The 15,514-nt window shown below is 40.0% G+C and overlaps 3 protein-coding genes across 4 annotated transcripts in view; 2 read left to right on the top strand and 1 right to left on the bottom strand.

Moving 5' to 3' along the window:
* Window positions 1-94: 94 nt before the first annotated feature.
* LOC139572601 (leucine-rich repeat-containing protein 72) lies at window positions 95-2,269 on the bottom strand. Its single transcript, XM_071395298.1, is given in 6 exon segments — window positions 95-276; window positions 525-660; window positions 1,123-1,211; window positions 1,827-1,896; window positions 2,079-2,163; window positions 2,264-2,269. Coding segments are annotated over 6 exon segments (549 nt in total). The 3' UTR covers window positions 95-113.
* Window positions 2,270-4,256: 1,987 nt separating this feature from the next.
* LOC139573791 (sclerostin domain-containing protein 1-like) lies at window positions 4,257-6,726 on the top strand. The gene is made up of 2 exons (XM_071397658.1): window positions 4,257-4,586; window positions 5,691-6,726. Exons 1-2 carry the CDS (start codon window positions 4,379-4,381, stop codon window positions 6,137-6,139), a joined length of 657 nt encoding a protein of 218 aa, XP_071253759.1. The 5' UTR covers window positions 4,257-4,378; the 3' UTR covers window positions 6,140-6,726.
* Window positions 6,727-7,512: 786 nt separating this feature from the next.
* crppa (CDP-L-ribitol pyrophosphorylase A) overlaps window positions 7,513-15,514 on the top strand; it is a 35,248-nt gene continuing 27,246 nt past the window's right edge. The window contains exons 1-3 of one of the 2 annotated variants that reach the window (XM_071397656.1): window positions 7,513-7,871; window positions 8,354-8,630; window positions 9,386-9,535. In XM_071397656.1, coding sequence (XP_071253757.1) covers window positions 7,663-7,871; window positions 8,354-8,630; window positions 9,386-9,535 — 636 coding nt within the window. In that variant the 5' untranslated portion in view covers window positions 7,513-7,662. The remainder of the gene's footprint in view (window positions 7,872-8,353; window positions 8,631-9,385; window positions 9,536-15,514) is intronic. The other variant, XM_071397657.1, reaches the window with a different exon arrangement.

Below are 15,514 nucleotides of genomic sequence, written 5' to 3'. Positions count from 1 at the left end.
GAGGTTCCTCCCCTGGGATATTCTCTCCTTGGCTTCTCAAAATGCATTGGAGGAGAGGACATGAAGAATCTGTTAAATAAAATTGAGATTCACCCCTCGTGTTGCTGGTGCAGTTAGCTGAAGATGACAGTGAGGATGTTGGCCCCTGGCCGGTTCCATTCCCCTAGCTTTCTCTGTTCGGCGGTGGAAATGGCCTTCCAGTCCACAGTGGAGAACTGCATGATGGATCTCTGCATGGCCCTGCGCACACTGGGATCTGCTGTTTCATCCAATGGGCTCCTGGGCAGAGATAAGCATCACAGAGAAGCACATGTATATAGACATTGAAAACATTCAATACTTTAGGAGTCATACATTCAATTGTAGAATTTGTATCATGAGATAGTCACCCATATCCCTTATTTGTCTTGAGCCATAGTGACCTGCAAGTCAGATGAAAATGATCAAATTGACTGCATATTATCTACATTTTTCAAGTCAATATATTAAAAAAGCTCCTTTGGTACAGTACTATGGTACAGTACTATCCCTCCCCATAGATGCCAGTCTCTCTACTGGCAGAAGTCTCTGCCCGCCTGCCAAATGCCAGTGACTGGGGGACACAATGGCGTTCTATACTAAACAGCTGTAATGAACTGTTCCTCTCCTCCTGCTTCACCACTGGCAACCGGGCATCACTTTAGGTTCAACAAGGATCCCAGACTTCATATCCACTCCATAATGCTCTGTAAATGTTTCAAATTAACAAACTCTTCTACCATTTCCTCAACTGTTGCATAACAGAACATTAGCTCCAAAATAATAAAATATCTATTTCATGTAAATATTACAATCTTTGTTTTCCTAAGCATATGCTATAGCATTGCATTGCATGTTCTCTGTGTGAGTTTGTCTTGTTGTGGATCTGTGTTTTCCATCCCCAAGTGCAGACATGCCTATCCTGTCTTTATAGCCTGTTCCCAGATCTGTTTGTGCTCTTGCAAAGTCCATTACTATCATTGTCAAGCCAAGTTCGGCATGACAATTTCACATGGAGTTGTTAAGAGAGCAGAAACAGGCTGGCACTCAGGCTACTGTCTTTACTGTATGTTTCCCATTCCTTGGCGCCCTGAGACACCTAACCTGCCATTGGGTTCTTCTTCTGCACAAACACCAGATGAAGAGGCTGGAGGACTGCGTGGCTGAGCTGAGGAACTTGCAGCATCTCCACACTGTCAGTGAGTGAATAGGGATTCCACTGATACTGTGCAGTCCAAGGCCCTCACATTTGACATGGTTATGTGAGGAAGAAACAGATCGGACCCGTGGAGGCTGGTGGGGGGAGATATAAGAAGATGGGCTAATTTTAATGGTTGGAATGGAACAAATGGAACGGAGTCAAATGTGGTTTCCATATGTTTGATACCATTCCATTAATTCCATTCCAGCCATTACAATGAGCCCGTCCTCCTTTACCTCCCCCCACCAGCCTCCTTTGGATTTGATACAGTATTGTAGATCAAAGTTTGTTTGACAATTGCTTTTCCAGCTTTTTTCCTGAATCGCTACTCACAATAGACCAGATATCATCAATATGTGGTCCATAACTTGCCGTCAGTGCAGTTATTGGATAGAAGAGGTATGTCAACAAATATTGAAATCATATTCCAAAAATGGGAAAATAAGCAACTTACTAGTGAAACTGTTACAATACATTGTTGTGTCAAAAATTTTATTTTTCCTTTCTTGGCTATTCTGACATGATATGCCTCGTGTTTGAGTGTCACACATTCCCACATTTAATATAACTGTATACAGTATCATTATCTGTTTGTGATGTTGGCTACAGTATCTTGTTGTTATTCAGCCAATAGTATCTCAGCATGGATAATCTTGACAAGTCTGGAATATTGACAAGTATAATATGATTTAGTTAATTTGCAAAAAAGCATTTTATGTAACATAATACTGGCATATACTGACATGATAGATATTTTCCAACAAATTATAATTTACAGGTCACATCACATCCACAGCCTTGCAATGAATAGGGCCTCATTTGACATTCTCAAGTTATAGATTCCGTAGTTAGAAGTAATGATAAGACTACTATTTGCCAAGGTAAAGTTGACAGACATCAATGTCCCTCCTGATTTCATACTCCTGGAGAGCATCATCAATGTCCTGTAGGAATATGCAGTACAATTCTAAATATCATTACATCTTCAAAATATTTGATCAATCTTTTAGGTAAGATATATGAAATATAGTAATTCAGACACACCTCCATGTCTATCACCCTACGAAGGACAAACCAAACCTGACCAACCGCCCTACTACAGTAGGTCTACCTGTAACCAGGAAACCCCTGTTTTCATTTTGAATCATAACAATCAAAGAAAGCTGTTCTCTTGTTCATCCTCAGATTGCACAGGTTTCAGAAATGTATTTATTCCCATGCTATTAGTTTTTTTTGTGGGACAGGAAGCAATAATATATATATTTTGTTATAATGTGAGGCTAAATGATAACATTCATAATATCACCTTAACCATGCTGCAATTCAATTCCTTCAACAATGGCAACAACTGGTCAGTAGATGGCATACTATCTCTACCCAGTGTATTGACTGTAGGGTGATAAGTTTCAGAATGACATAGGTTTTCCCTATATTGCATGCATTTATTTCATTACATTATCGTGGGCCTGTTATTGAACTGTGGCCCAAGTTCACAATTCTATTCTTCACAGTAAATTGGGATATTTCACAATTTTGACATAATAATTAATATCAATAATAATACACAATTGGGAAAATGAAATCAGTACCTTGAATCTGGTGGCTAAAGGCAAACCGAGAACAGCTCTCTCTAGAATAAGACACACATCCATTGTCTGCATTTATACACTGGGCTTCCTTGGGGATTCATACTGAATTCTACGCACCCATTAACTTTTTTCTCTTGGCTTTGTTCCCATGTTATGCATTCCTTTTGTCCCTCTCTAGTCCCCCCTTCCCCCCTCCTATTACCACATGAGGGTCCTTCCTGCTAATACACACACTCCTGTCATGTTGCTTGTCAATATGTTAATAACTCACTGTGTGTGTGTGTGTGTGTGTCCGTGCGTGTTTGTGCATGCAGGAATGTGTGTGGGATTGTGTGCCTGTCCCTTTACTTCCCACAGGATTATGTCACCTGATCTACTCCTATATGTCACCGTCTCCATGGTCTGGACACATACAGACGGTGCTGTCTCAGCTTTCTGCTCCTTTAGATGGGAGAAACATGACAGTGGCATATCGTATGAACTTCTGCATCATTCACCCCATCACCTAAAGGACTGTAGATGGGAAAGCCATCCATGTATTACTAGTCTCCTGGGATAAAATGGTGGTATTGTCTTTATTTTGTGGTCGGAAGTGAGGTAGGTGAAATACCTATTTAGTGAAATATGCCTTGTATGTAAGTAAAAAGAGACAAGGCCATTAGTTACAAAACCAACAATAGTATAAAAATATATTATGGCTTCACCTTTACATGTATTCAGGCAGATATTATATCACAAGATACAGTACATCTGATTTGCTTTCAATGCTTTCTGGTATTCTACACAGGAGGAAGGATGCCCCTATATTTTAGGTTCATATGATAATGACACTGAACAAAAGTGTATCAGATTTCCTTCACATGAGCAACAATTAGTGTCTATGTGTGACACTTCTTTTCAAATCTGGAAGACAAGGCTGAAGTGAATGCTCCCACAGAAGTAATTATATCTCTCCTTGCCATGAGTAGCACACACACAAAGACTCCAGTTAGTCTAGGCACTCCAATCATTAGGTGTAAAAATGACAGGGGATTGAGAGGTCGAGAGGAAGAGAATGACAGAGACCGAAAGCAAATTACACAGACCCTATCAGCTTTCATTTTTGAATTAAGAGAGTAGGTGAGACTGCGTGTCAGAACATGGAAGATGATTAAATGAGGGAATAAAAAAAAAAAACATTTAACAGAAGAAGAACACATTATTGCAGAGACCAAAAGTGGAGTCTCTTCTAATATTTTGAATAGATTAAATGTGACGAATAGATGGGGATCTGAAGAAACACAAATTACGCAATAGCACCAAATCCCATCAATTGGAGAGACAGGAACAGGATCACTCCAGATGTTGTACACGCGCTGGCTCTGTAGCGCACAGACAAATGGGCGTGGTTATCCAGTTACGCCCAGCCTTCAGTCAAGAGAGCGGTTACCTGAGCGGTTGCCAAAACAAGACTCGGACAGGCCTATATAAAACAAGCTCAGAACGTAGTAATTCTGCCGCAGACATCAGAGGCACAGAATCAATTTACCTGACACGGGATCTGCTTATTTCCTACATCCCCAGAAGCAATATGCACTTGAGCGCATGCAAGACGTGCCACCTGGTATTCTTGTTTTGTATTCTTGTGAGGAGTTGCCAGGCGTTCAAGAATGATGGTACGGAGATCCTATACTCGCACGTGGGTACTCCTGTGCAGGATGCCCCGAGCAATGTCTCTTTAAATCGGGCAAGAAACGGCGGGAGAGGCGCGGGAAATACTGCTGGGAACGATAGAGTTGGTGAGTATTGTTCAGTATTCTTTCTTAAATTGAGAAATTGTGCTTTAAGGTTTTTAACTATTTTCCTTGGTTTTTAACTTTTGTAAACGTTTTTTTTTTTTAATTTCAAGACAAGTGCATAGACATATTTATCCCAGCACAAGCAGGTTTATAGAGGTTTCTACAATTAGGTTGTTGAGATTATGTTCTCTAAATTATAATATACTACAGTCTTAATGTAAAAATGTAACTGCTAAAACTACAACCAGCTGTTATATACATAGTGGGCCTATATAGTACAATAGGCATGGATATATATATATATATATATATATAGTACAATAGGCATGGATATGATCAGCTCTGGTCAGTAGCTAAGTAGTCACACTCTCCAGAGACAGTATCAGATGCCCCCACTGAGTGAGACCAGGCAAAGCTTGGCACTATGATCTTCAATACACACACACTCCTGGCAGGTGTCCAAGCAGGGCAGTAGAGATGAGTCACCCAGGGCAGCCAGGCTAGTGTTTGGGGAGTGATCGTGTGTCAGCGCCACTGAATGGATGTGTGTTCCCATACACAGGAAGTCTGTGATTCTGGCACTGTTTGACTAGAGCTCTCTAAGGACCCCGAGCATGAAGTAGAGAAAGGGAGCCTCTCCTCTCTTCATTCATCAAACTCTGTCATAGAGAAGGGGGCACATTGTCACAGAGGTGTATGGCAGTCTGTGAATGGTGCCCTGGCTTGGATTACAGGGTGAGTGAGGAGCTGTAGCCTGGAGCAGAACAGTGCTGATTGTCCTACCAGTTGCCCGCTGATAATCCTATAGGAAAGCCAGCTCCATTGACATAGCTCAGAACACTAAAGCCCTTCCTCTCATGCAAGAGCAATGCACCATTTCCTCTCTACAAGCCAGTAATCGGTATAGGCTTATAGTCTGTGTCAAAAACCTCCAAATTAACTAAATAGACGGCTGTGTTTGTAAGGTTTTCTGATCGAAAACCCTTTATGTTACCTGCAGTAGAATTTAAAGTGAAACCAAATAGTTTGGGGCCACAAAAGGACATTTTAATCTTCACTAGATGTTCAAAGTTGTTTGATTCTCATCGTTTCTCTCTCTTACAGATCAGAGAAGTCAAGTTGGCTGTAGAGAGCTGAGGTCCACCAAGTACATCTCTGATGGCCAATGCACAAGCATCAACCCCATAAAGGAGCTGGTATGTGCTGGTGAGTGCCTCCCCGCTCAGATGCTTCCCAACTGGATCGGCGGCGGCTACGGCAGAAAGTTCTGGAGCCGGAGGAACAGTCAGGACTGGCGTTGCGTCAACGACAAGACGCGCACCCAACGCATCCAACTGCAGTGCCAGGACAGCAGTACAAGAACGTACAAAATCACCGTGGTCACCTCGTGCAAGTGTAAGAGGTACTCCCGGCAACACAACGAGTCGAGCCATATGAAGTTTGAGGAGCCTGCCTTGTCTCGGCCCCAGCTTCTCCACAAACACAAAGCCAAAGCCAAAAGGAGGCTAGGGAAGATCAAGCTAAACGAGAATTGGCATGAAGCAGAGCCCTAAGGCAGGACTGCAGAATGCCTCAGTGAATGTGGTCTTGGATTATCTTTTATTGGGACTGGCTTGTTGTGAGGAGGACCACTGAAAGTGACTTTGTAAAAGCGAATGGCATTGCTTGCTTGCTACATCTGAGGACCAATGGGCACCATTGAATCATTAGCTAATAAGATGAAATGAACCTAAATGGGGTCATCATGACCAATAGAACTGTCTGGAACTTTAAGATAATTCGCATCATTCAAGTTCTTGTATGACAATGTAAACCTGCTCTTCACTCCATTATACAAACACAGTTTTACAGCCAATATAATGTAATAAAATAAGCTCTGCATGAAAAGGGGTTTCCCATCACAAAAGCACCACAAATACACAATGTAAATATGTGTACATATATAGTATGATATCACATGTCCTCTGAAGTATGGTAACAGATGTATAAACGTTTTCTATAAGATGTATATGATGTAATATATATGTTGTATTGCTCTTCATTTGATAAACCTTTTAATATGCATCACACATATTTAGCAAAAAGCTGTCATTGCTCATGTTTTCATTTGAAAAAATAATAAATGTTAACGTAAATTTCACCTTATTGTATGTTGATTCTTACATTAGAGATCTAATTTGCCACTTTTAAAATAGAATATTACCCAGTATTATTTTTTTCCCCCTGCAATTATTTGTGGTCCTAAGGGCCGTTTTCAAGTTCTTGTTTCCTTGATGTAAATCCATGTTCTGTGGTAGGCTACTTACACATTGTAATTTAGTTTTAAACATATCTTGGGTGGCAGTGCATGTCGACCACCTACAACTATGTAGGCCTACCCCCAAATTGTTCTATGGAACATTAGATGGCATTTTAGTGTTGAAGCATGTAGATAAAGTAATCCCATATAGTATAAACCTACACATACAATTATCATATCACACTAGTTATACTTCTGCACCAGATCAAGCAAGCTTGAATAAATAAATGAATATAGCAGGTAGCCTGGCGGTGAAATGTTGCTGGTTCGAAACCCTGAGCCGACTAGGTGAAAAATCTGTCAATGTGCCCTTGAGCAAGACACTTAACCCTAATTGCTCCCGTAAATCACTCTGGATAAGAGCATCTGGTTAAATGACTAAAATGAAAATGTATGCTCAATTCCATCAAGCAGTCAAAATTAAAAAGGCATGAAAGCATGCAGGATAAGCAAAAATGTCATAAATAACCACATATACATAGTAGATATGATAGGTGATATTGAAATCTTGAGACATCAGCAAAGACCCCACAGATAACATCAGTGACGTAGAGCTGGTATGGGGCTTCCTTGACAGCGCGCAAGCGCAGCACTGTGGCTACAATGTAGCAGGATACAAATCGAATCAATCACTAGTCTACGCGACTCCGCCCATAAAGGAATGAATGAAACTGTATATGGGGATACCGATAGGACGTATTCGTGACATCAAGTGTTAGTCCGTTTTAACTTCAAATCACTCAATTGCCCTGAAGCACGTAAAAGGAAACGGGCGACATGGACAGGCCTGTTGAACCACGACATTTCTCAGCATGCGAAGCCCGGTTGGACAAGCACATTGCGGGACTTTGCAGCGTCGATTTCCCGGTAGCTGTGGTTCTTCCAGCTGGTGGCAGTGGAGAAAGAACGGGGCTACTGACACCCAAACAGTTCTGTACGTTTCTCAACAGACCTCTGATAAGCTACACAATTCAAACTTTCGAGAGGTAACACTTGAAGTGTCGAATGTTTGCATGCTAAAACATATGTCCCGTTTGGAATACTGTAGTTTTATGGCCCTGCCCCTTAATCTTGTCACTGCGCAAGACAGTGGCCACATGTAAACAAACCATTTCACTGGGGTTTTACGCTCTTTTATGTTATGGTTGAATAAATGTAAGGTTTTGTAATGTCTCATTACCTCATTTAATTGATCTTTACTGAATCCATCAGGTCACACATTTACACTTTTGAGTCTTTCTACAACTTCCAACAACGTCCAAAATAGTCTACTTGTTCTTGATACTACTAGGTATTTTTGTTTCATACTGACCATTTCAGTGGAATTCTGTTGAAATAATGTAAAATAATTGTTTAATAATAAGTCATGACACAAGTAATGAAACAAATATACTCAACAAGAATGATATGTTCTAACCATAGTGCGAAAGGTGTTGACTTATGACTATACACACTGTTTCTTTGACAGAGTGCCATGGATCCAAACCATCGTTGTGGTGGTTGCCAAGGAGAGCTTAGATTTGATGATGGACATTATCCATCGCTTCCACCACAGAAATGTCCTAGTGGTACATGGCGGATCCACTCGCCACAGATCTATATTCAATGGGGTCCGCGCCCTCAGTGAGGGAGAGGATGGTATGGCCCGCGTCAAACCAAAGGTGGTCATCATCCATGATGCAGTGCGGCCCTTTGTGGAAGAGGACTTCCTCCTCAAGATAACAATGGCTGCCAAAGAACAAGGGGTTTGTACATATTCAAAGTCCTCTATCTCTTCCAACGCAACACAGTCAGTGGAGCTCAGACGGAGCGATTCATTGCTCTCAACTGTAGCCATGTATACCTTCTGTAAGCCATGACAAATTAAAACCACATTGGCTGATATTAGTGGCTAAGGAAGACATTGATATGTTTAGATGGTGATTTATATTTTACTAGATGTGACGTGATATTGTTGAAGGCTGGTCACAAAAGTGAGAAGTGTGAGCAGGAGCTCTTTGACATTGGGGCTGACGTGTGTGTGTGACTAACTCTCAAAGCCAGCAGTCTGGTCTTCATTAACTTGCCAGTATCCTCGATCATGATAAAATGTCAGTATCCTCCGAAGAGCATGAGATTCATTTTGATTTTAATAACATGTGTAACACACATAACACATGTTTGCTTTCATTCCATTTTCTAGTCATTTTGCCCCCCCTTATCTCATTGACCGTACTTGTTCTTGGCACAATGGGGATTTTCATCCTCAATCATGTCATGGTCACAAGAAAATACGATCTCAGGAATGTTGCTTATGAAGAACTTCCAATTGTACAGGAAAAGCATTGTGTGCACAAGCTGTTGTTTAGCTGGGATTTATTGTTGTTATCCAGCCATGGTTAGAACAAGAGTGGTAAGCCTCAAGACACAATAGGATCGGAACCATTTGATACATTTTGGATTGATGTGTGTATTTCCATAAGGAAGAAGGACATATTCCGTTCCGTTTATTATTTTGCAGGCTGCTGGGGCTATCCGACCTCTGGTTTCCACAGTGATTGCTACCACATTGGAGGGCTACCTGGACCATTCTCTGGAGAGAACCATGTACAGAGCCAGTGAGATGCCCCAGGGATTCATCTATGATGTCATCTACCAGGCTTATCAAAGGGTAGGTACTTCTAGGCAGTTCTTGTACACAAAACATCACTTGTAGTCTACCCAAGGTCTAGTTAATAAAAACTGGTTGCCTGGTTTTGGGGCTATGTAAAAAAAATACATAACCCCGTGAACCCAGCCTGATCTCGCGATAACTCACATTCTGTTTCAATTATACAGAACGTGAGTGCACCGGTCAGTCTGTTTGACCTGGCCAAAAATTACTATGTTTACCGTGTACATTTGAATTAGGGATGTGACTCATAAAACAACAAACTATTGAATGATTTTCTTAAATACAAATATGCCAACAAGGATGCACCTTGAAACAAAGTCCAAACCTAGCCTTGTACAGTAGTTAGTTCTCATGTTTACATAATGTTTTTGTGAAGTTTCTTCACCTCTGGTCAGGGAAATTGAGAAACTTGGATGTCTGCAAAACCTTTTTCCACGTCGATCACTAGTCATGTCCTGCAGGTTTTGAATGTTCCCTCTCAATGTCAAATAATTGCTTTAAAAGGTCCCTCGAATCACATAAAATGACCGTCGGAGAGATTTATGCTTGAGAAATAATTTACCCCAGCAATGCGACTAGATGACAAAAGACTTTATGATTCTCATACATCACACTCAGTCTTTACAGTTGTCCATTGTTCACCAGATGTGCTGGAACCTGCAGGGTTTCAAGCTGAAGAGTTTGTGGTGTGGGTGCCATCATTTTCACTACGGCGTGATTATGTCTGGGAAAGAAATTACACATTAATATACTCTGGCACTGTGCAGCATATCACTCTGTCGAACAAAATAAAAATACCTCTTGGCTTTGGTAAAGGTAACGTAAAAATAACATTGAAGTAGTGTGGTTACTACAGGTCTAACAGTCTGTGATTTTTAAAAATCTTTTTTTAATTATCATGTGAGATGATTTGAACGTCCCAGAATAATTGCGAAATAATAAGGGAAATTATTTCACCTTTGGGTGATATCTCACGACAACTAGAACAACATTTTTTCACAACATTTAATCATAGAAGGGTCCTTTGGAGGAAGGTTTGTTGACATATATTTAACATTTTTATTTTCAAGCATAATTCAAAAATAATTAATTGAATTGGGAATATTTGGAATTTTGGCCTTGCCCAGGCCTCCTTTAAGATTTCATAGTGATTCACCTGTAGGTGCTACAAAACATTGGTGTTATATGAAGCTTTACAGCTTGCTCTGCACTATGAGTAGTATTTTACATTTTGATTTCAATAACAATTTTCTTACAATAATGAATGAATATTTAAAAATCTAAACATGAACAGAGTTTGAATTCGTTACTTGGAAAAGCAATCTATTACTTATTACTCGTTATTTGGCTTTTTTTTTATACTGTCCATTCAGCACGAAGCTCTACTATAGGCCTATCAGATGAGCGAAGGTGTAGATTTTCCTTTGGTACTTTTTGCCGTTGTTTGGTCGATTTCGTTAGACTTAAATACTGTAGTTCGTTGATGATAAGTTATCCCTTTGATTATAATCCTTTTATTTCAATGCATTATTATGTGTAGGATTGACCTGACATAGTTTGCATTTGCGCTGCGGTCAGTTAATGCGGGGTTATTTGAACTTTGACGGCGGCGTTTGAAGTTGGCCTTGTTGTGACTTGATAGCCTACATATTAAAGGCATTAAATACAGGCTATGTACTGTATCTTTTCGTAAAGCTGCCAGAATGTTTATGGCCAATATTCCTTTGATATGTTAGATTTATCAAGATATTATTTTGTTGTGATAAAATACACTTTTCCGTTTTGAATTGCATTTGTCAGTTGTCGATTGTTTATATGGAAATTGTGTTAGAACATATTAAATATTTATGTTTTATCATAATGAGTATAAATGTCTCTTTCACACATTTTTGTGGAACCATTCCATATAAGGTGAGTATTGGTTAAATGGGACACAGAGAAAAGTGACTTTTAAGCTTTCTAATAGATATCTTAATCAACAATCAATACCTGTGTGTTAGTGAGGAAGTACAGTTGAAGTTGGAAGCTTACATACACCTTAGCCAAATACATTTAAACTCCAGTTTTTCACAATTCCTGACATTTAATCCTAGTAAAAATTCCCTGTCTTAGGTCAGTTAGGATCACCACTTTATTTTAAGAATGGGAAATGTCAGAATAATAGTAGAGAAAATTATTTATTTCAGCTTTTATTTCTTTCATCACATTCCCAGTGGGTCAGAAGTTTACATACACTCAATTAGTATTTGGTCGCATTGCCTTTAAATTGTTTAACTTGGGTCAAAAGTTTTGGGTAGCCTTCCACAAGCTTCCCACAATAAGTTGGGTGAATTTTGGCCCATTCCTCCTGACAAAGCTGATGTAACTGAGTCAGGTTTGTAGGCCTCCTTGCTCGCACACGCTTTTTCAGTTCTGTCCACAAATTTTCTACAGGATTGAGGTCAGGGCTTTGTGATGGCCACTCCAATACCTTGACTTTGTTGTCCTTAAGCCATTTTGTCACAACTTTGGAAGTATGCTTGGGGTCATGGTCCATTTGGAAGACCCATTTGCGACCAAGCTTTAACTTCCTGACTGATGTCTTGAGATGTTGCTTCAATATATCCACATATTTGTCCTCCCTCATGATGCCATCTATTTTGATAAGTGCACCAGTCCCTCCTGCAGCAAAGCACCCCCAATACATGACGCTGCCACCCCCCATGCTTCACGATTGGGATGGTGTTCTTCGGCTTGCAAGCATCCCCCTTTTTCCTCCAAACATAACGATGGACATTATGGCCAAACAGTTCTATTTTTGTTTCATCAGACCAGAGGACATTTCTCAAAAAAGTACAATCTTTGTCCCCATGTGCAGTTGCAAACCGTAGTCTGGCTTTTTAATGGCGGTTTTGGAGCAGTGGCTTCTTCCTTGCTGAGCGGGCTTTCAGGTTATGTCGATATATGGCTCGGTTTACTGTGTATATAGATACTTTTGTACCTGTTTCCTCCAGCATCTTCACAAGGTCCTTTGCTGTTGTTCTGGGATTGATTTGCACTTTTTGCACCGAAGAACGTTCATCTCTAGGAGACCGACCCGCTCTTTCCTGAGCGGTATGACAACTGCGTAGTCCCATGGTGTTTATACTAGCGTACTATTGTTTGTACAGATGAACGTGGTACCTTCAGGAGTTTGGAAATTGCTCCCTAGGATGAACCAAACTTGTGGAGGTCTACAATTTTTTTTCTGAGGTCTTGGCTGATTTCTTTAGATTTTCCCATGATGTCAAGCAAAGAGGCACTTAGTTTGAAGGTAGGCCTTGAAATACATCCACAGGTACACCTCCAATTGACTCAAATTATGTACATTAGCCTATCAGAAGCTTCTAAAGCCATGACATCATTTTCTGGAATTTTCCAAGCTGTTTAAAGGCAAAGTCAACTTCGTGTATGTAAACTTCTGACACACTGGAATTGTGATACAGTGAAATATATCTGTCTGTAAACAATTGTTTGAAAATTACTTGTGTCATGCACAAATGAGATGTCCTAACCGACTTGCCAAAACTATAGTTTGTGAACAAGAAATGTGTGGAGTGGTTGAAAAACGAGTTTTAATGACGCCAACCTAAGTGTATGTAAACTTCCGACTTCAACTGTATATAATAATAAACAATGGGTTCAAAGGGTATGACATCATCATTGTGGGTGTGGCATCCTGTGTAATAACAGAGGCATAATGGTAAATAAAATGACAGTGTTATGAGGTAAATAATGTTACGGTTATAAAAAAAGGAAGAAAGGATATTCAGTGTCTCTTTACAACATATTTTGTAATGGGATGTAATTGAGAATGAAAATGACGAAGTGGTTTTTGTACTACAGTACTCTCACCTTGTTAAAATATTTTAAAAAATTAATAGTGTCCCATTATTTTTTACAACACTTATTTACCAGGTAAGTTGACTGAGAACACATTCTCATTTACAGCAACAACCTGGGGAATAGTTACAGGGGATGAATGAGCCAATTGGAAGCTGAGGACGATTAGGTGGCCATGATGACGTCCAGTTTGGGAATTTAACATCCCTACTCTTACGATGAGAGCCATGGGATCTTTAGTGACCACAGAGAGTCAGGACACCTGTTTAATGCCTCATCCAAAAGACGGCACCCTATACAGGGCAATGTCCCCAATCACCGCCCTGGGGCATTGGGATATTTTCTTTAGACTAGTGTAAAGAGTGCCTTATACTGGCCCTCCAACACCGCTTCCAGAATAATCTGGTCTCCCATCCAGGGACCGACCCTGCTTAGATTCAGAGGCAAGCCAGCAGTGGTATTTCAGGGTGGTATGCTGCTGCCTACTGTCAAACTGGGAGACCATGTTACTTTTGAACTGACACTCCCCTAGGTCATTTTAATGGAAAAATACTTTTTGGGGGGATTATGAAATACATGTTTCCTTAACAGAAATCCATTTTCTAAATAGGATCAAATGTTCCATTTAACTTTCCTTAAATCTGCTATCGGCTAGCTTGCTAGAGAAAGCTAACATAGCTTCATTTTACTTGGAAAGATATGACCTCACCAACATTTAAAAACCCTAGCTATCTATATTCATAACCATACAGGTACAGTGCCTTCAGACATTGTTCACACCCATAGACCTTTTCAAATGTTGTGTTACAGCCTGAATTTAAAATTGATTACATTTAGATTGTCTGGTCACTGGCCTAGACACAATACCTCATAATGTCAAAGTGGAATTATGTTTTTTGAAATGTTTACAAATAAATAGAAAACAAAAATCTGAAATGTCTTGTCAGTAAGTATTCAACCCCTTTGTTATGGCAAGACTAAGTAAAAATGTGCATAATAAATGGACTCACTCTGTGTGCAATAATAGTGTTTAACATGATTTTTGAATGACTACCTCATCTCTGTACCCCACACATACAATTTTATTTAAGGTGACTCAGTCGAGCAGTGAATTTCAAACACAGATTCAACCACAAAGACCACAGAGGTTTTCCAATGCCTTGCAAAGAAGGGCACCTATTAAAGAAAAAAAAGCAGACATTGAATATCTCTTTGAGCATGGTGAAGTTATTAATTACACCTTGGATGGTGTATCAATACACCCAGTCACTACACAGATACAGGCATCCTTTTTAGCTCAGTTGCCGGAGAGGAAGGAAACCACTCTGGGATTTCAACATGAGGCCAATGATGACTTTAAAACAGTTACAGAGTTTAATGGCTGTGATAGGAGAACTGAGGATGGATCAACAACATTCTTCATTCAAAGACTCGATCATGGACACTTACTGAAAGTTGTGGCTGCTTTGCGTGATGTATTGTTGTCTCTACCCTCTTGCCTTTGTGCTGTTGTCTGTACCCAATAATGTTTGTACCCTGTTTTGTGCTGCTACCATGTTGTGCTTCTGCCATGTTGTGTTACTACCATGTTGTCATGTGGTGTTGCTACCATGCTGTGTTGTCATGTGTTGCTGCCATGCTATGTTGTCTTAGGTCTCTCTTTATGTAGTGTTGTGGTGTCTCTCTTGTCATGATGTGGGTTTTGTCCTATGTATATATTTTTGTTTTATCCCAGCCACCGTCCCCACGGGAGGACTTTTGCTTTTTGGTAGGCCGTCATCGTAAATAACAATTTGTTCTTAACTGACTTGCCTAGTTAAATAAAGGTTAAATACATAAACATTTTTTTTTTTATTGTAGTTAATCCACAATACTAACCTAATTGACAGAGTGAAAATGATTTTTTTTTCTCTCCAAAACATGCATCCTGTTTGCAACAAGGCACTAAAGTAATACTGCAAAAAATGTGCCAAAGCAAATCACTTCTTATCCTGAAATAAAAAAAAATATGTTTGGGGCAAATCCAATACAACACATTACTGAGTACCACTTTTCCATATTTTCAAGCATAGGGGTGGCTGCATCATGTTATGGGTATGCTTGTAATCTTTAAGG

This window comes from Salvelinus alpinus, chromosome 4 (genome assembly GCF_045679555.1).
Source record: "Salvelinus alpinus chromosome 4, SLU_Salpinus.1, whole genome shotgun sequence".
Taxonomy (NCBI): Eukaryota; Metazoa; Chordata; class Actinopteri; order Salmoniformes; family Salmonidae; genus Salvelinus; species Salvelinus alpinus.
This window is presented reverse-complemented; position numbering and strand designations above follow the sequence as displayed.

Excerpts from the sequence above, each read along its gene's own strand:
- LOC139573791 (XM_071397658.1), top strand. The coding sequence starts at position 4,379 with ATGCACTTGAGCGCATGCAAGACGTGCCACCTGGTATTCTTGTTTTGT. Across the intron at positions 4,587-5,690 it reads TGCTGGGAACGATAGAGTTG|ATCAGAGAAGTCAAGTTGGC; the intron begins GTGAGTATTGTT and ends TCTCTCTTACAG.